Source organism: Lontra canadensis, unplaced genomic scaffold (assembly GCF_010015895.1).
Source record: "Lontra canadensis isolate GAN:19392208 unplaced genomic scaffold, GSC_riverotter_1.0 scaffold55, whole genome shotgun sequence".
In the NCBI taxonomy this organism is placed as follows: domain Eukaryota; kingdom Metazoa; phylum Chordata; class Mammalia; order Carnivora; family Mustelidae; genus Lontra; species Lontra canadensis.
In genome coordinates, this window is record NW_022631049.1 from 464,794 (window position 1) to 485,718 (window position 20,925).

General features: G+C 43.5%; 1 protein-coding gene across 3 annotated transcripts in view; it reads right to left on the reverse strand.

Annotated features, from left to right (window-relative positions):
• The window catches only part of RAD51B (RAD51 paralog B), a 675,478-nt gene that overhangs the window by 58,108 nt on the left and 596,445 nt on the right, over window positions 1-20,925 (reverse strand). The window contains exon 11 of one of the 3 annotated variants that reach the window (XM_032875120.1): window positions 16,772-17,369. The exons of the other annotated variants lie outside the window; for them this stretch is intronic. Coding sequence (XP_032731011.1) covers window positions 17,307-17,369 — 63 coding nt within the window. The 3' untranslated portion in view covers window positions 16,772-17,306. Of the gene's footprint in view, window positions 1-16,771; window positions 17,370-20,925 lie in introns of those variants that run through there. 3 annotated transcript variants of the gene reach the window in all.

The window sequence follows — 20,925 nt, forward strand, 5'->3', positions numbered from 1 at the left end:
AGTTTCTCTCTTAAGTACTTTGGTTATGTCTTCAAGCTTTCATGTATAACAGCATTTTTCCTTTTTTAACACAAGTTACTTATGAGATTAGTTTTTCTTATTTAATTTCATTGTGATCAGAGAACATGTATGTATAGAATCAAATCTTAAAAATTTGTTGAGACCCCTTTTGTGGACAGTTATGTCAATTCATGTAAATGTTCAATGTGTTCTTAGGAAATAATATGTATCCCTTATTGTTGGATTTTGAGTAAAGTGTGTAGCAGTTTGTGGTTTTATCTTTTAAGTTCTTAAAAAGTGTCTTTGTGAAAACGAGTTTCAATCTCCTACTATGATTGTATATTTGTAATTTCCTCAGTTTTTATTTTATATATTGAGGTTTCAAGTTTGTGTTTTTAGGGGCATATAGATTCATGATTTTTATGTCTTCTTGATGGAGAGTTCCTTCTATTATTACGTGATTCTGTTTATCCCTATTAATATCAATTGCTCTAAATTCTATTTGTCTGTTATTTATACTCCGACACCATCTTTCTTTGGTTATTTCCTAGTATGGTTTACCATCACTTTATTCTTAAGGTTCAGTGTGGGTTGGCCTGGTATGTGTTTTGAAAACAGCCTATAGCTGGATACTTAAAAAAAAATTCTAATCTGGTCATCTCTGGTTTCTAGTAGGTACATTTGATCCACTTATACTTACTGTGCTTACTATTATATTTGACTTAATTCTTCCATTTTACTTAGAGTTTGCTATTTATTTTCTTTCTTAGTTTCTTCATTTTTTTCCTTCCTTCTTGCCTACTATTAAGTTGATAAGGTGTTCTGTGTTCTCTGTTTTTCTCTTTGCTGGGTTGGAAGCTACAGATTGAAGTTCATCTCAGCTCATGATTACTCTAAAGTTTTACCACACATTTAATTGTAAATGTTTCAAGGTATAAAGATTTTTAGTATCTATTCTCTTGACTGGGAAGGAGTCTTAGCACATTTTAACTGTCTAATTAACGTCCCTCTCCCATCAGATTGTATTAATTAGTATTTTGATTTAACCTTTATTTTAAACTCCAGATTCACTTATTTTTATAATCAGTTGAAATGCATTTTAATCAATTTACTTCTGTACCCACTATAGTTTTGTGATTCAGATACTTTACTCAAGACTTAGCCTTTTTCTCATTATAATACATCCTCTAAGGGTACTTTTAAGTGATGATTCAAGACTAACAAACTTCATTCCTTTTACTTCTAAAATTTTCTTTATTTTAACTCTCTTTTAAGTGCCAGTTTAGCTAGATATAAAACTTTGGATTAACAGTTTTTTTCCCCTCAGATCTTTGAAGATACTACTCCATTGTTTTCTGGAATCTCTTGTTGCTACTGACATGTCTATTATCAATGCAATTGTTATTCCTATATATATTGTCCCTTTTTTTTTTTTAAATCCTTGAAGGTCTATAGTTTCACTACAAAATATTTAAATGTGGATTTATTTTTTTTTTATCCTGCTCAGAATTCAAAGTGCTATTTCAGTTAATAGTTTTACAAATGTGGTTTCTTCAGTATCTCCTCAATGCTTTTCTTCCAGAACTGCTACTAGACATAAATTGGAGCTTTTTAATCTACCTTCTGTGCTCATAACTTTGACTCTGGGATGCATTTTGAGTGATTTCTTCCTAACTACCTTCCCATTCACTGATCCCCTGTTCATCAGTGTCTTGTCTAAAGTTTATCTTATCTAAAGATTTTACCTTTTTAATTGGTTCTTTTTCATATTTACCAATTCTTATTTTACTTATGCACGCTTTGTTTCACAATTTCCTTTTTTTTTACTCTATTTCATCTGCTTCTTATTTCATTTATTTTTTAAAAATTATTTTTATTAACATATAATGTATTATTTACCTCAGGGGTACAGGTCTGTGAATCATCAGGCTTACACATTTCACAGCACTCACCATAGCACATACCCTCCCCAATGTCCATAATCCAACCACCCTCTCCCTACTCACCCACCACCAGCAACCCTCAGTTTGTTTTGTGAGATTAAGAGTCTATTATGGTCTGTCTCCCTCCTGATCCCATTTTGTCACAATTTCCTTTTAAGAATCAGTATTATTCCTCTTTATTTAAACACACTTAGTTTAAAAACTTTGCCAGATTATTCTCTTAATTTCTTTTGGATGAAATTCATCTAACAGATGTTAATTTTGTTGACAGTTTCTCTTAGTGGATATCTTTATTTGGATGTCAGTTGGAGTGTGTGTGTTGGGAGTGGGTGGTCCTTTTTCTTTTCTTTTCTCTTTCTTTCTTTCTTTCTTTCTTTCTTTCTTTCTTTCTTCTTTCTTTCTTTTTTTTCTTTTTTCTTTTTTACCTATTCTATCCTAGAGATTTTATAGAGATCTCTGGCTCAGAACCAAGTGATGGTTTGAGATCTTGCATAGCCATGGTAGTAATGATGATTCCCCTAGTAGTTGAAGCATCCTGGTTTCTGTTCCTGGGCTATGACTACTTCCTCCTGCCTCCAAAGGCCTACAATTTCATAGAAGCAGTCCCAGATAGTGACATCAGCATCTCTTTCAACCTCCTTTCCCTAGTGAGAAAGTTCCACCTCAGTGTTTCATTTCTAACAGTGAGTCTAACTTTAGTCGTCTACAATGCTTGGAGCAATTTAGTCCCTGTTACTCCAAGGGACTCTCTTGTCCAGCTCCTGGATTTGGAACTCAGCTAACTGTGGTTTCAGCCCTGTTCACTGTCTCAACATTAATCCACCCCAAAAAAGAACAGCAACTGCATTTCCTGAAGCAGAATGGGTTGGGAATTATGTAGACTTGAACAGAACAGGGTGTCAACCACAGACTCATCACTTACTAGCTGGGAGGTTGGGGGAAATTTATCTAACTTGTTTGAGCCTCAGTTTTCTCATTGGCCATTAGAAATGATAAGAACTTCACACAAGATTGATGTGATAAAGTTTAAAACAGTGTCTGGCACCCAGCAGGTGCTCACAGCACATATTAGAATGATTATTAAACAGTCATTTTAAAAGGTAAATATTATGTTTCAAGCAAATCCATATTTGCAGTCAGAATTTTTTTCTTACTAAATATGGGCCCTTGACTCAGAGACTTTCTCTTTCATTCTCTTCATACCTCCTTCCTGGAACTTATTGGTCAAGATGTTTAGAAATATGAATTTTAATGGACTAATCATGGCTTATAACAAGAGAATGGTAAAATTTCATTTTTTAATACTTTATGATTTATATCCAACTTCTAAAGTATTCTTAAGATAGTTTATAGGAAAAGAATTATGTACAATAAGTTGGATGAATATGAGAAAGATAAATTTAAACCATAGAAGAGGAAGAGAAAATAATTATGCCAAAAGACCTGAGCTAACCGTTACTGTAATTGAGCATTAAATTTGTTCAAGGCTTCTTGGCAGCTAAAAGCAAAAAAGAGGAAATGTGATGGGTGACATAATTCTCAGTGGCTAAAGTTTTTCTCTTAAGGAGTTTAGCAAGGTTATGGTGGTGTAGCAACCATTTGGGAGTTAAGCTCCATTGGGGCTGCATGATGTGGAGAAGAAAGTGTTCTTTACAGGGGATGGTAGAGTCTATCCCTATGGCTTTAGCAGCAGATTGGATGACTTTGGCTTTGGATGGCTTTAGAGCAAATCTGACCAGGGCCAGGAAACTGAGATTGATGACTTTTTAAACAATAATATTTTTGAAATTTCAGATAATAAAAATACATATTTATTATGTAAGATTTTGAAATACAAGAGTATAAAGAAACAAAAATACCTTCATAATCCCATCACTTAGAAACAACCATTAGTAAAACTAATGAATTTCCTTCTAAACTTTTTTCTATGTGTACTTATATTAGCTGACTTCTTGCAGTTTTCTTCTAGTTAGATGACTCTCTAAATTAGAAAGCCTTTGGCCCAAGTGGTGTTAGATTTAATAGTAAAAATAGCTACTGCTTGTCTATTGGATGTTTAATGTGCTCCAGACCCCTGTATTGGTATTTCCAGTCCTTCTAATACCAACAGATACAAGGCAGTTTTTCTAATTTGCAGAGAAGTTATGTAACTTGTCTACATCATACAGGGAAAGGAGAGCAAAAACACAGATTCTGGAGTATCTGACCATGCAGCTTATTCTCCTTCTTCTACGAGGTGCTGCTTCCCTGAGACATAGGCCTCTTCCTGGAATCTGCTGCTCACCTGGGACTCCTGGGAGTGGGGGGTGCCTGGGTCTGACATCGTCTTGGATGACTCATGGGCCCCAAACAGCCAGCACAGAAAGCAGAAGGAGCTCATTCTTTCCCTACCCTCTCTCCTCTTTCCTCCCCTTACCCTACATGCCAGAAGTCAGGAGGCTAAACTGCTTAGGCTCCCAGGTTAGCTCAGGCAGCTGTTGTGAGGGTTTTGGCTTCTATAAGATTTTCAAATACAAACCTCTTTTACAGAAATAAAGTTAAGAGAAAGCCGAGAATGTCAATTCTGTTCTTTTCAGTCCCAACGATACTGAAGAGCATGGAGAATTTTTGTTTGTCGTTGTTATTACTGTGGTTTGTAATTGAAGCTTTGTGCAGATGTGACTTTCTTCTCTCCTGAGCCCCTGAATCTGCCCAGAAACTTCTTTGATGAGCAAGTCATAGATCGGAGGGTCCTGCAGCAGCCTCCAAGTAGCCAGTAAGAGCCTGCTCCCTCTGCATGGACCAGGTCACGTGGTTGCCAGCATAGGCTGGCTGCCACACCCAAGAAGGCAGCCTTTTGTGAGTGGCCTCTGGCCAACACAAGCAGTGTCCTGGGCTCTAGGAGTGCCTCCTGCCTGAAAACTGGCCAGTCTTCCCCCATCTCTGTCACCACTTCTAGGGACCTATGAGCTCAGTCTCGAAGAACCAAGAGGCCTAAATGTCAGGGCTCCTGGTTGGCCACACAGTGAGCTGAGCTAACTGAGAACAGAGCTCTGAACACTGGGTGCGGGCTGGGCTGCCAGTGGGAGTGAGTCAGCCACTGCAATGTTCTCTCTCCACTAAACTTGCATGGCTCTAAGCACAGGCCTTGGTCTTTCCCTACAACCACTCATCTGACCCTGGCACAGCAGGGCCTGTTTCCCAAAGGAGATGTTTGGGGGGAAGCTTTTAAAGAGGATGTCGCACACCTGAGCTTCAACACCGTGCGGTGGTAGTTCATGTCCACTGCTGGAAGCATAATACACGGCAGACTGTGAAGAAGCTGATTTTTCTGATGTGCCAAGTGACTTGCCCCTGAGATTTAGGACCCATGTAATTATAATAATGTCAGAACAATAGCAGTACTAACAACAACTAACGCTTACACAGCACTGAACACATGCCAAGAGGTTCTCGAGGTCCTTTATTTGTATTTCCCCCCTGTTTACAGATAACACTGAAACACAACAAATTTAAATAACTTGCCTGATGCCACACAGCTAGTAAGAGACTGAACCTGAACCCCAGGAATGCTAGTTTCTCAACCCAGCTCAAGAGTTTGGCTTGGATATTCATGTGAGGGGAACAGCAGAAGATTGGAGAAAATCACATTTTCCAATACACAACTTTTTAAACCCAAGGGTGGCTCAGGTTGTCCCCTGTGGTTCTGTCATGCTGATTCCATATTAAGAGATCACAGAAGTCATGCCTGGCTATCTGGAAGAGGAGGAAAATCCCCCAAACCTTGTGCTGGCTGAAAGGATCTGGCCTTTTTGATTGGTATGAAGTGGGTGGGATGTCTGGACCACACCAGCAACAGTGCCCAGAAGTGAAACATCCCTAGCTGAGAAGAGGCCCCATCCTGGGAGAACTCTGATGGCGGGAGTGTGCGCACACAGACGGTGCTTGGCCAGGAGGGCAGGGAGTTTTTAGATGGTCATTGGGAAAATGCCAAGGTGGTCATTGTGATTTTCCACCCCCAGATTGGGAGACGTGGGGTTGTTGTTGTCTTTTGCACTGCAGTTGTCTACCAGGCCCTGGATTCATTTTCCATTGTTGCTATAATAAATTACCACAGATACAGTGGTTTAGAGCAAATACAAGTGTCTTATCTTAGAGTTTGGGAAATCCAAATTCTGACACAGGTCTCACTATGGTAAAGTCAAGGTGTTGAATGGGTTGTGTTCCTTTCTAGAGACTCTAGGGGGAAAGTACATTTTCTTGCTTTTCCAGCTCCTGGAGGCTGCCCACATTTCTTGGCTCCTGGCCCCCTTGCATCTTCAAAGCCAGCAGTGGGCCACTTTGGATCACTCTGGTGCTGACTCTTCTGCCGCCCTCTTCCCCATCCCAAGACCCTGTGATTGCATTGGGCTTACCTGTGCAAGCCAGGATAATATTCTTATTTTCAACTCAACTGATTAGCAACCTTTATTCCATCGATTACCTTACTGCTTCCTTTTCATAAAATACAACACCTTCACAGGTTCTAGAGATTAGGACACAGACATCTTTGGGAGGCCATTATTCTTCTGATCACAGGCCCCAAATGTAAAATCTGAGCCTCTCTATCATGGATGTTTGTAACGCAGTTGAGAGCCTGCTTAGCAGCTGGTAGTCTCTGCTGCATGCTAGAGAAGAATCATGGGGGACCTGCTTCAGAGAAAAGGCTAGGCAGTCCATATACGGTGTTCAAAAAGCTGCAGATGCATCCACATTCTTGAGAAGACCCAAAACATAAAAAAAAAAAATCTCGAGTTTCAATGCTTTTGCTCGGCATCAGAACCTAGATAAAGAACCCATCCCATGGGGTCAAATCAATGACAAAGGCAGCTGGGAATACTCTGTAATGACTGCAAGGGACAGTTTATAGGAGAATGTGAGCCTTCTCCCACAGTTAACTTATCCCTAAAATCTCAAAAGCATGTCTCCAGAACATTTTTAAATCATGTGTTCTAGATCTGTTAGGCACACTTTATATAAAACCAGTTTGAGCCTGTAGACATACTTAGCCTATCTGTCTACTCGGGAAGTTAAGTGTAGTATTTGTAATGTGCTTATATTTCTTGATCTCAAAACACCTCCTTCAGGAGTGTTTCTCATGCCAACACTCTAGTCGGTTACCCACTCAGAGTATCCACACACTATCTATGTCCATACATTTTTAGTCTGTCCAGCCTAAAAAGGTTGGATTTTTACATTTTAAGCATCTTGTTATATATGTTTCAAACTTTTCAGTGCTTCTAAACCACTCTGGGATCGTGGCAGGAGCTCTCTCTGTTGGTCCATTATGAGCAGTGCTGATTCTGGTTACATTCTTGGGCAGGTCATGTGACCTCTCCTTCTCTCACTTTCCTCATATACAACATGAGGATAATAATAGTACCTCCCCAACAGGGCTGGAGTCAGGAGTAAATGAGTGAACCATGCAAAGACTTTAGAACAGTGCGTGGTACTTGGTGAAGCTGTGCTACAACCTGGCTCTTATAATTATTTAAAAGATTTAATAACACATGAACCTTTTCTCTTATAGTCACAGAACCTGCCATTTTGTTGTCTCCAGACATTGACATTCACGCCATCTTGAGGGCAGCAAATACATTCCCAAGCAAAGTGCCTTTATTGCTTTGCTCTATAAGAATACTATTTCCATAAAGACTGTTGCTTATAGTTAAGGCAAGACATCAAGACCCACTGTCAAGTCTGTGGAGTCAGTCATACTTATGCCTTGGCCAAAAGAAAGCTCCTCTTCTCAGCTTGGGGTAGGGGAATCTAGGGGTAGGGGAATCTAGCAGAGTGGGTTCTCTGGGGCTCTTTGGTGCCACATTTTACCCTAATCCAAGCTCAAAAGGGAGCAGCCTACTCAGACAGTGTGATGTTGCCCTAACAGTCAATCCAGTCCTATGAATTCAAAAGGCCGCCATGAAGATCCCTTGGCCAAGACATTTCTAGTGTGGCTTCAACCTCCATACCCCAGCTCCACTTCCATCTCTGTACTTTGGGGCACAGTGCTGAATGTCACAGAACTGTCTTATAGAGAAGCACCAGCCCTAAGGTTTCCGCTCCACCCCAGGGCCGCTAGCTGACCTTCGACCTCTTGCTCCATATTCTGCTTCCGTCTCTTAGAGCAGCAGTTACCCAGGCTGACTCCAAATGATCAGATTCCACCAACTAAGCCCAGAGGACTTTCGGGGCTGGAGAACCTTAACTCCAGATAGCACGCAGGCCACATAAATTCCTTAAATATGCACCCCAAAACAAGAGTCCCCGGGGATTCAGTTTATCTCACCAAGTTTCAGCTGAGGGAAAAACATTCTAATGGCATGTAAGGAAAGCTGTCAGAGAACTGTTTTTGCTCAACATCAAATGCATTCCAGGCCTTATCTAATCAGGGAGTCTTCTTCACAGCTGATGCAGAGGCGGTTCCTGGGCCAGGAGCGAGGCCTTGATTTTAAATACAAAATGATGGTTCTTTTGGCACAGGCAAACCTGGTTGGCAGCTGGAGGTTTGGAGTGACCCCTGACCTTCTCCCACAGTTCCTCCCGAGTCCTGCTGCACAAAACTAAGCCGTGTTCAAATCCCAGGCTCTAATTGGCTCTGGTTTGTTTTGCTTTTCTATTCTATCCAGAGCTTCAAAAGGCATTTCCATAATTGTTGGAGGCATGAAAAAGGCAGGTTTCAGCTTTCCTAACTGGAATTGGAGGTAATTACTGTCTTGCACACACGAGCCGGTACATGCTTCAAATCAGATGGCTCTGGGTTGTTTTATAAAGTGTAGCTGGGCCTCTGAGCCAGGAGAGGGAGGATTATGGAAGCTTCCAAAGGCTCTGTTTCAGAGAAAGAAAAATTCGGACATCTCAGAAACCGTGAGGGAAGCGTCCATATTCTTCTGTGGTTACCTGAAGCTCTGCCCAAGAGATTTGGCCTGAAAAAATTGTGCCCTCAACCCCAACTTTTCTAGGATGAGGAGGCTTTTCTTTGGTCCTATCTTTCAAGAGACAGAAGCTGACACCCCACATAACTCCCATCTTGCTTGTAATCTGCCTCTGTGGGCTTGGCCTGGGCTGTCCACCTGTGAAACCTCCGAAGGGGGCAAACTGAGTCAGGCATGGTAAGAGCCACCTCCGAGAACCAGATTGGGGATTCACTTCCGGATTCTCAGGACAGCAAACACAAACATGGGCAGTCTCTGGCTTCCGGCGCACACACACCACCCGGAGTGTGGACTGGGAAGCAAGATGCTGTTTCAAATCTCAGTCTGCTAGCGGTGTGTCCACAGGCAGCTGATTCACATTACTACTCCTCCACGGCCTCACCTCCAGAACGAGAATGGTGACTGGCCCAGCCTCACAGGTTGCTCTGACATCTCAGTGAGGTCAACCTGTGTCGAATGCTTGGCCTAGTATCTGCATATGGCGCGTACCCAATAATGGCTATTGTTAATAAATACAATTGTCACGGGCACGATCATGAGGGCCAAAGGGACCACCCTGAAAATGGTGGAGGTTTTTAAGATTCTAGAGATTCAGAAATAGTGGAAGAAAAGTGGCTGCAGGAACAATAGCAGGAAGGGGAAGGGGAAGCATTGGGACAGCCCCCACCTCAAAGTGTCTTTCCTCCCAAGGGCATCACCTTAAACACATTAGGTGGTCTGAAATTCCACAGATGAGAGATTTAATTCTGCCTTTCTTCAACAATATATCTCAATGAGAACTAGCTGGTTAAACAGCATTCACACATCAGTGTAAACTGGTTTATTTGGTTTCTTTCTAATACCTACACACTCAGCAGCTTGGGGGTTAAGGAGCTTGGGACTGGGGAAGGAAGAGATAGTACTAAGTCAGTGTCATGAAGCACTGCCTGGGACAAGGCCAGTCCAAATTCCTAGAGCTCCAGTTCAATTCACTCACTGGCCCACAGACAGCCTGTCTGGCTCATGGGACAAGAAGAGCTGGGAGTCAGATGTGTGCTGGGGGCCCTGAATTGCTTTTTTGATTGTTTGGTACTCGCATATGGACATCACTTAAACAGCCTCTTCCAATGGCTTTCAGAACTGTCTCCTCTCTGCGAGCACCTCCTTCTCTGCCAGAGAGAGGTCACATATGGCAGCCCAGGGCATGAGGCTCAGACCTTACTTCTCCTTCTGCACATCACCCCTAAATTCTATCTCAGGAGGGCTCGAGCCTGCCTCTGTGTTGCTCACTCCCAACCCAACTTCTCTCTTGATGAGGATATTTAGTTGCCTACTGGACATCTCCCCTTCGTGTCCCAAACTCTCCACAACCCCTGATGCCACCGAAAACGATAAAAACGAAACAGCGCATTACCAAGGTCTCATGTAAATGTCGTCATTGCAGATGATCTTGCAAAGCTGTTGACCTTCCTCTTTGTACCACATGCTCATCTTTCACAGCACGTACGGCAATGTATAATCACATATGTACTTTCATATTTATTTGTGTAACATCTGTCTCCCAGTAGACCCTAAGCTTCATGAGGACAAGATGAGGTCTATCTGCCGTCTATTCTTCCCGACACCGAGACCAGTGTCTGACATAGACTAAGTCCTCACTATATATATTTGCTGAATGAATGAATGATTTCAAAGTGGACACAGGTCCCTGGAACAGGAAGAGAGTTTCTATGTACAAAAAAGGGCTATGAAACCTGGCAAAAAGTACTTGAGATCACATCTTGTTTTCCCAAAATGGGCCATTTGGCCACTTCCCCTCCCATTTGATGAAGTTTCATGTTTAATAAAAGCCCTGAGCAGTTGGAGCAAACACATAGGGCTTGATGACGAATTTGAGGAACGGCAGCAAGACTAAATGACCGATATGCGGAATGCCTAAATTAATTCATAAACATGGCCGGCTCTCAATTATCCATTCCAGTGGATAATCTAATAGCCAGTAATCTAATAGTTTGTAATTCAATAGCTTATAATCTTGAAAGTTTTACATGTGGCTTTTGTGAATTTGCATCAGTACATACGGAGTTCTGATGGTTTAGGAATTCACAATACTCGGAGCTCAGATGTTCAAGGTCACCATCCCCAGTCGCCTAGTGGGGACTTCTCTGGGCTCCAACCCCATGTGGAGAAAATACTGCATTGTGTTTGGGAGGAAAGCACATTCGGTTTCTTTTGTTTGTTTCTTTTGTTTTTCTTTCTGGTTTTGGTCATAAGAATTGGGGTCCAAACTCCAGCTGTGGCACTTACCTGCTCCATTTACATGTTACCTGGCTGGGTCTTTGTTTTCTCATCAATGCCTACCTCCCAGGACTGCAATGAAATTTTTCAGGAAAAATGAATGGGAACCACTCACTCTGGTAGTGCAAAACAAATCAAAAGTGGGGATGGGTCATCCAAACTCTCTGTTTCCTAGCTGAGGAAAGAAAGATACCTCTTTTCATCTTTTCTTTTCTTTTTCTTTCTTCCTCAAAGGGATGTCTCTTCCAGGCTTGGTGGGCTAAAGTAAATAGGATCCTTGCTTTGTAAATCACATTTGGTTGTGAAAGCTTCTGCTAATGCCTGTACAAATCTGAAAGAAAAATGCTGTCTTGAGCAATCTAACATGAGAAACAGGCCGCGGTCCCTCCCTGGGCTCCACCAGCCCTCTCAACAATACAAGTGATGGTGCATTCGTCTGGGCATTTGCCCATGTCATATTGGGTCCAAGTCTCAGGGTTAGAAAGTAGAGACATCCTAAGATCCAAGGTTGATCCAATTTTCTGTTGGGGGGGCGGCTAGAACCCCAGAGTTCCCACCTCCTTTTCCTGCCATGAAGTTTATATCTCGAGGGAAAACAGCTGTCCATTCTCAGGCCAACTGGGACTGAAGCCAGCTGTTGCTTCCAGATGCCAAGAGCCAGATGTACACCCACTCTTCTCTCCCACTCCTTGAGCCTGAAGTCTTAAACTTTGCTGAATTTATTAATAACCTTCTCAACATGCTAAAAATGCATTTCCTCGGGCTCCCTCTCCAAAGAATCAGATCCAGTGAGCTCAGGTTGGCCGAGAAATCTACATTTTAAACAACAACACTACCAGCCTCATCTTTTCTTTTCCCTAGGAAATTCAAATGTCACTGATCTGAGAATCATCCTTTGAATGAAAATCTCTATAGCGAAGGCGATGGCATGCTGGTAAATGTTTAACTAGTTTGGGAGTGGAGAAAGCCTGATTTGCAGCTTGCTGGTTTCTGTGATGTAAATGTTCCCACCATGGTCCGTTCCAGCCACCAACATGACATCATGATTTTGAAGTCGGGAAGAGGAGTGTGCAATCAATCGTTACAAGCTCATAGGAACTGGTTCCAGCACGCCACTGGGTAGAAACCTCTAGACGCCTCCAAATGGTGTTTCCTGGGCTTTGGCATAGAAGGGCCACTGTTCAGCCCACGATGTCACATCTCTGAGTATTTTTTTCCCCTCAGGCCTTAGCTCTTTGAAGGGTTTGTTTTGGTGACTGGTTCCCAGAGACCTCTAGGGGTTCCAAACCAGAAAGAGGAAAGAGAGAAAGAGTTCCAGGAAAGAAAAGGCAATTAGCGTGGGATGTTGGCCTCAGCCACACTGTCAACCTTGTTCGACCCAGCTTTCAACAGGGAGGATGCAAACACCTGCTTCTGCCTTCATTTGATAAGCTTTCTGGTCAACTCCCATAAACCTGATCCTGCTGACCTGGAGAATGATGAAAAGGCTGAGTGTTGGGGACCTGAGGGGATGAAAGGGGATGGGGGAGGACCACGGGGTGGTCATATGACCCGGGGTCGACAGCGGCTTAAGGCTTCCCCTTTGTCTCCCTGCTCTGGCCCCATGTTGGAAGGTTCTGGTGATTTCCTCCCGCCCCCGACCAGGCCAACAGATGTGGAAAGGTCTCCAGTTCCCAGGGATCCAGACACAACCACTTGTTGTTTCCCTGCTTGCAGACGGGGCCTGTGATCACAGACAGAACAGCTACACAATCACTCACCAAAGAGCTGAGCCCAGTCAGGTGCGGGGTTCCAACTTACTCTGCATTTCTGCAGCAAGAAAACCGTGTGAGCAAAACTGGACGAGAGTGAAAAAGAACCCCGCCTCTCCCTGTGTTCTCTAAGTCGGCTTCATAGGAATGCAGAGGACTGTGGGAGAGACTGTGTCTTTAGCTCTGTCTTCCACGGTGATAAAATCCTCATGGATGCCGTAACCGTTTGAGCACACGCCACCTTTTGGGCCTGCTGTTTTATCTCATGGATGCGAGTAAGGATCCCTGCCCGTGTTAAGCCTGGAGTTTGAAGGACACTGCTCCTCCAATCGGGATGTCTTCTGCAGTCCACTGAGCTTTCACTGAGCATTGGATGGAAAGGAGAGAAGAAAAGGCAACAAAGGAAAGGGTGAAGGTATCAGCCTCCTCATTTACCTTAATTATTCAACACAGATGGTCTGAGAAATTTCTCTCTGCTTAGTTTCCTCTTGCCATGCACATACCTTTTACGAGTGGGGCAAAGAGAAGCATGAAAACATACTAACTTCCCTTTAATAAGGAGCTTGTCTCACATCAAGTCCATCCTCAAGAATAGGCTGATGCCTAATGATATATTTTCTAGCTTATGCAACAAAGGATGGCCATTCTAATTGGACACAAAGACCCGGTACATGTATGTCTCAGGATATAGTACATTCACCCATAAACGCTGCCAGTGATAGAAGGGCACCCTTCTTTTTAAAGCAATCATTCTCAAAATACGATTTGTGGAACCCTGGGCTTCCCTGAGACCCTATGACTATGTCTGCAAGTTCAAAATAATTTTTATTGTAATACCAAGTTATCATTTGCCTTCTTCACTGTGTTGACATTTAGGTGAAATGCTGGTCTCAGACATTGAACTAGGGGTCATGGTATCTTCACTGCCAAAATGTCACAGGACAAAAATTAAAAAAAAAAAAAAAAGGGAAACCAGTTTTGACTTTAGAGTGTCTTAGATGAAGCAGTCAAAATTGATGTTCTGAAATCTTGCCCCAAGTGCAAGTCTTTTGACTATTCTGTGTGGCGAACTGGAAAGTAAGCATTCTGAAGCACAAAGGTGGTTTTCAGGAAAGCCATTCATGAGAGGAGGAAGTTATGAGCTGAACTAGCCCTTCCATGAAACACCATGTTTGCACAAAAGGACCCAATAACCTTGGCTATTCAGACTTGGTTCCTAGACAGACACTTTCTCTCAAATGAACAAACAGAGCTGGTCACTTCAAGAAAGATAACTGACAGTAGCTGTTGTCAAAATAAAAGCTTTCAAGCAAAAATTAGAATTTTAGAAAACTTGGATCTGCAGCTTAACACCTTCCCAATACGTGAGGGAGTTTCTGATGAGACCAAGTGCTGTCATTAGCAGATGTGAATTTCTAGTTTTCATCATGAAATATATCCAATTTGGAAAATCTGCATAACTTAGTAAAGCAATGTTTTCCAAATGACCCATGCAGAGCATCATGGGCTCACACAAGGGCAGAAGAGCCATGCAGAGCGCAAGACAGACCGAATGGATTCTAATGTATCCAAGCAGGAAAAGTTCATTTTGATACCATTTCAGGTGTTACACTGCAACTAACATTTCCTGAACTACCATTTGTTGAGTTTTGTTAGAACGTCATAGAAGAATGATAGGCCACCCCCACTACCCAAAAGTAGAGCATTCCTATGAAATCTTTTGTAAGCTGAAAAGGCATTAAAGAGGCAATCACCTTTAATTTCTGTGGAAAAAATCTTTTGAGGGTCCTCAAACTCCAAAATTCTTCTCGTAGGCTTTTCTCATACCTTAGGACACATCTTGCTAACGAATGCACATCAGAGATGCAGTTCAAAGGTCTGGTGGCTGGACTCTCGGATGCGGAGTGTGGTTCCCGGGGAAGGGGCCGGGTGGGGCTGCTCTCACTGGCTGGGGTATGTGCTGCCTCTAACAGGGCTCCTCACAAAACAAATGCTGAATAAACAGTATTTTCGGGTTTTTTTTTGTTTTTGTTTTTGCCTTTTTTCATAAAAGCGAAAAATCCTCTTAGGATTTCTTTTGGTTAATTAAAACAGTCACTCATGTGGGTCTTTCATAGAAGCAAAATGGTATAAAACAGACTTTTAAAAAGTGGGGGTACTTGTAACCACAATTATCTGAAAAAGTTGTTAAAATAGCCCTCCCTTTTCCAGCTACCTATCTATGTGAGGCTGGGTTTCCTTCAGATACTTCAATCAAAACAACATTCAACATTCACAGCTGATTGAATGCAGAAGTAGATATGAGAATCCAGCTGTCTTCTATTAGGCTGGACATGAAAGAGATTTGTAAAAATGTAAAACACTGTCACTCTCCTCACTAAATTTTGTTCTTTTTGTTGTGGAAAACACAATTATTTTTACAAGACGCTTGTGTTAATTTTAACTTTTTAACAAATAAAAAATTATGAATTTAAATGAAGTAATAAATATGACTATTCCTATAAATGAATATTAGATGGATTAGCAAATAAATATTAAATATTCTTTTAAATATTCTTCTGTTTTAATTCTTAATATGGTAGGTGATTTAATTATCTGTTATTGCCTAGCAAAATACTCCACAACCAAGTGGCTTAAAACCACTATCATCATTTGTTACCCTCATGGTTGCGGTGGATTTGGAATTCAGAAATGGCTGAATGTGATAGTCATCTAAAGGCTTGACTGGGGTGGAGGATGAGCTCTCAAAGCGTCTTACTCACAATCCTGGCCATTTGCTGCTGGCTCTTGAGAGGGGGGCCTTGGTTCCACCTGATGATGGTCTCTCCCAGGATACTCAAAACATGGCGGTGGGCTTTCTCCAGAGCCAACAGAAGAGACCAGGCAGAAACGTTGAGTCCCTCTTGGGATCTAGCCTCTGAAGTTACATACCCTGTCTTCTGCCACTCCCTACTGGTCACTTAGACCAGACCTGATTCACGGTGGGAGGAGAATACACAGGGCATGAATGCTAGGAGATGCGGATCACTGGGGATACCCCCAGGATTCATCAGTAGATACTGCCCACAGAAACAAAAGCTTTTTGGGGTTTTCAACACATTTTGGTGTAAGGGAGTCCTTAAGACCAGAACATTTGAGAGCTGCTAGCCTAAAGGAGTTGATTCATATCTTAAAAGGGTCTTTGCCTCTTCTCATCCTCCTTCTTTTTCTTCTAGTTTTTTTCTCTTGTTGCTTATAGTTATACCAGCACTTAGCTTCTTGCTCCATGAACTTGGAGGACACTGCCTTCTAGCTTTATTTCTTCTGAATTGCAATTTATTGGGGACTCTCTGTAACCCTAGTTTGTTGGGCTTTTTGCTTGGCAATGCTTGGGGCCTGCTTCAGTTCTATTCACCCTCTGATCAGGCTCCATGAACAGACCCTGCCTCCAAGAGGAGGTCACCAGCAGGCAAACTTGGGTCACTAGTGGGCAAAGGCGACCAGCTCTGAACAATCGGCCTAAAGGCAGTGGAGAGAGCTGTGAGCAAAACGGAACAGGATCCCTGCCCTCATCTCTGCTGTTCCTGGAGTTTTCTGTAAACCCTTGTGGCACTCACTCCCCTGGGGGTGTCAGGCAAGCCTCCGTAGGAGCAGAGGTTCTGATGTGTACAGACCTTCTCCTACCTGTGTTGTAGAAGACAGTAAAGAGAGCCATGCACGGTGTGCAATTTTATTTAAAAGAGTGCCAGAATGTTCTGAGCCTCTCAGTCTGTTTTTTTTTCCCCCTTTGTGTTTCTTATCGGAAATGAAAGAAAACAGCCAGGGGAGATAGGATCTCAGGTCAAGAAATCCTAGCAGGTAATTTGCGAGTTGAAAACAAATCTCCCTTGAAATGAATTAAGCAGGTGAAGGGGATTCCGCTTCAACTCTTAAACCACACCTTATCCTGGCCTGGCAAATGACTTCCTCCCAGCCGCAGGCAAATCCCAACTCCCACCCACTAAATGCCTGCAGTTAATAAATGTTAAACAGCAACAAAACCCCGAAGTGGAAAAAGGAAGACTGATGGAAGGCCAAGATACCAGAAGGACCGCTTGAGAACCTTCCTTGGGAGCTGCATCCAGAGAAGGAACTTTCAAGCAAGGAAGCAGGGCCTGGGCTGGGGGTGTGTGTGTGTTGGTGGGGGGTGGGGTGTGCCCAAGACATGACTGTTTTCAGAACATCAGAGCCAGGTAAATAGCTGACTTGACTTAAAATGACTGTTTTTCTTAATCAGACCTGCCCACTTGATACCACGAACCACGTTCAAAGCCTTCAAGTTGCCTGAAATCCCAAGAATCTGGTACTTGAGCCCTGATACGAGTCATGCCTCCTGCTAAGGACGCCAGGACTGGAAAATCCCAAACTCAGGTGCAGATAAGTCCGCTGAGGGTTGGTGAGGAGGTCGTCTTATAGGTCCGGGGAGAACCGAGACAAAGAAACATTAAGTTATGCTCCGAGGAATTCACGCAGCATCACTTTTTATTCCCACTTTACAAAACAGAAGACTGAGGCTGGGAGAAGTCGAGCAGCCCCATGAGCTAGTCAGCAGCAGAGCCGGGAGAGAGACTCATGGGATAAATCATAACAACTGTCATTTGCTGAGCACATTTGATGAGAGAGGCGAAATACCTTGTGCTCTGTGCATGTTAACTTTTTCATTTCTTGGGGGTTACTTCCTTTCTAAAGAAGTGAAACTGTCTAATTGAACTTCCTGCCATGTTGGAAATGCTCTGTATCTGTACTGTCCGGTCCCATCAGAGTCACCAGCCCCGTGTGGCTATTGAGCACATGAAGTGTGCCAAGTGAGACTAAGAAACTGAATTTTTTACTTTATTTCATTTTAATTGATTTAAATTTAAATAGCACACGGCTGGTGACTACTGCATTGAACAATGTAGCTCTAGGAGGTTCAGAGTAGCTTTTTTTTTTTTTTAAAGATTTTATTTATTTATTTGACAGATCACAAGTAGGCAGAGAGGCAGGCAGAGAGAGAGAGAAGGAAGCAGGTTCCCTGCTGAGCAGAGAGCCCGATGCGGGGCTCGATCCCAGGACCCTGGGATCATGACCTGAGCCGAAGGCAGAGGCTTTAACTCAGTAAGCCGCCCAGGCGCCCCAGTTCAGTAGCTTTTTAAAAAAGCTTTCGAAAAGGGGTCGCCTGGGAGGCTCAGTCAGCTAAGCTTCTATCTTCGGCTGAGGTCATGATTCCAGGGTCCCAGGATTGGGCCCTGCATCAGGCTCCCTGCTCAGCGGGCAGTCTGTTTCTCCCTCTGCCTCTCCCCCCATTCATGTTCACTCTTTCTCTCTCTCAAGTAACAAATAAAATCTTAAATTAAAAAAAAAAAGCTTTCAAAAACTTGGTAAGTAGAAAGGCAAAGGTTGCATCCCAGTCTGACAGAACCCAGAGCCCATGGCTTTTTCTTCTCCCTTCTATCCCCCAGTGAGGTAGCCTGCATTTTGCAAAATGAGAGGCCCCGGGAAGGAAACTGCTGAGACAGTATACAGTCAGCCAAAAATACAGCCAGGCCCCCTAAAGGCCAGGTCTGTACTTGAGTCTGATTTTTCTGACTGTGTCTAGAGGCCCCCACAGAGGTGCCAACAAGTGGCCCAATACCCCAGCTAGATGATCGAGACCCTGCACCAGCCGCTTTCCAGAGCTTACCAATAGTGGCCCAGTTAATGGAGGGTTCTATGACTCATGGGTCCCAACCCTGCTATTTAAACATCAGCATTTCCTTTTTTTGGGCTTAAGACTAATTGGTATAGAGGTGGTGAGTTCCCAGGCCCAGCCCCACCCTGCTGAAACACGTAGCCCTCAAAGGTAGAGCTACCATCCACCATGTGTCTGAGTGCAAATGTTTAACCCGAGCCGGCCTGTCATGCTGTCGTCAGCTTCCCTCCAGCCTCCCGGTATGCATCCCTGACAGGTCACTGCCCTGCTCCAAAGCCTCCAGAGACACCCCAGGATGCTCAGAACAAACGCCAAAGCCTTCCTTCACTGAGCCGGCCCCACCCACTTCTCTGACCTCCTATCCCAGGTCGTGCCTACCATTCACTCTGCTCCAGTCCCTGATCTCCTAGCCATTCCTCAACACTTGTCACCCTTGTCCTCGTCCCAGGCCTAGAATGCTCTTTCTCAGACTTGAATGTGGCTCACTCTCTCTTCATTCAGCCTCTACCCAAATGTCACCTCTTCAGAAAGGCCTTCCTGCTCCACTGTATGCAACAGAATGCGCCCCTACCCCGATCTCTCTCTACCTGGCTGTATTTTTTTTCCAGTTACCTATCACTAGTTGATACATGTATATATCTACATACATACATGCATATTTGTTGTTGGTGCTGGTTGGTTGGTTTGCCTACTGTCTGTCACCGCCACTAAGATGCAAACAGGGTAGGGACAGACATTGCTTTTTTTCACTCCATATCTCCAGTGTCTAGAATAGAGTCTGGCACGGAGGTGCTCACTGAATATTTGTTGAAGGAATCAATGAATAAATGAATGCAAGTGTGACTTCTTACTCTGAGCGCAAGGGGGTGCGGAGGGGTGGGGAGGCTCAGGCTTGGCTCACTCTACACAGGTCAGGGCTTCCGTGGCTTGGATACTGAACCATGAGAAACTAAGAGATCTGTTGGTTTAATTTCTTTTGCCCTGAGAAAGTTAAAGATCACAGATAATTCAAAACTCAGTGCCAAGTTCTCTATTTATAATCAAGGAATTCTTCACACAGAGGTAAACAAGAGCAAAGGACTGACAAGTGAACTGTGGGAGGAGAATGATGGGAAACAGATTGAGGAAACTGCGTGCCTTCAACAGACCTGGGTTCCCACCAGCACCCACTCAACCTTGGATCCAGAGAACCCTTAACAATTTTCAGTCCCAGAGTCATTTGGGCCAGGCCACCCAGGTAAGGGGTGTTGGGAGCGAGGTGGAGATTATAAGCAGACACCAGCAGGTAAGTCCCATCTCTTTGTGACAATGATATCACTCAGCCATCTGAAAGGTACACCCAGGACAGCAGGTGTTTCTCCAGATGCCCAGGCTCACGAAGTTTTCCTAAGACCTGGATTTGGTGGGTGGGGGCGGGATATTTCCTTTCCTTCTTTAAGGTATCCACAGAATTGTATCTCTTTCATTTCATCTCAAAACTTCAAAGAAACAAAATTAGCAGTGTCTAGAAGTGTCTGACGCACAGGAGGTAATCAGTAAGTACTGAATGAGTGAATGACAACGTCAAGGCAAAGCGAAGAATGATATAGTTTAGCAAACCCTGATTGCTGGGAACCATGGGCTGGAACCTCTACTCCAGCTCCAAGGCCTCAGTTTCCCTATCTGTAACACTGGCCTGGATGAGCTGGTGTTGAATTTCCCTCCCAGTTCTGACACTCTCTCAACTTCGGAAAAATTGTATTATGGCTTTATTGTGGATTAGGTCTATAGCTGGTGTCCTACTGAAAGCAAGCCTTGCTGCTCTGGAGACCGTCCATTGTTTTCAAGCACCAGAGGTTATTAAATAGCAACTCTCCCAAAATATTTTTCATGTCCTTCATGAAAGAACATTCTGGAAGGTAGCCATCATCAAAATAGGAAGTAAAGCCAGGCTGGTGTTCCATTTAGCAGATAACACAGACTCAAAGTTCCTGTCACCCCATATGGTGATTCTGGGAGCTTGACCAGATTTCAGAGGTTTTATATTCAGAGCGGTAAGAAATCATCTCTGTGGCTTGTGGGATTTAGTACCTATTTCCCTCCTTTCCACAGCTAGGGGCTCTGGGTGTCAAGATAGGCTCCAGCGACTCTTCTCTCAGGGCGTCGGTGCAGCTGGTCTAATGTTTGAGGAGAGCTCGCCCCACTGGCATGGCCAGGAAGCCCAGTGCTGGCTCAGGCAGCTCCCCTGTCCACTGCAGCATTTTATTTTAAGCTACATGGAAGCCTGTCACTTCCCTCTACTCTTAGAAGTGTCCTAAAGCACGGGTCCAGTAGAA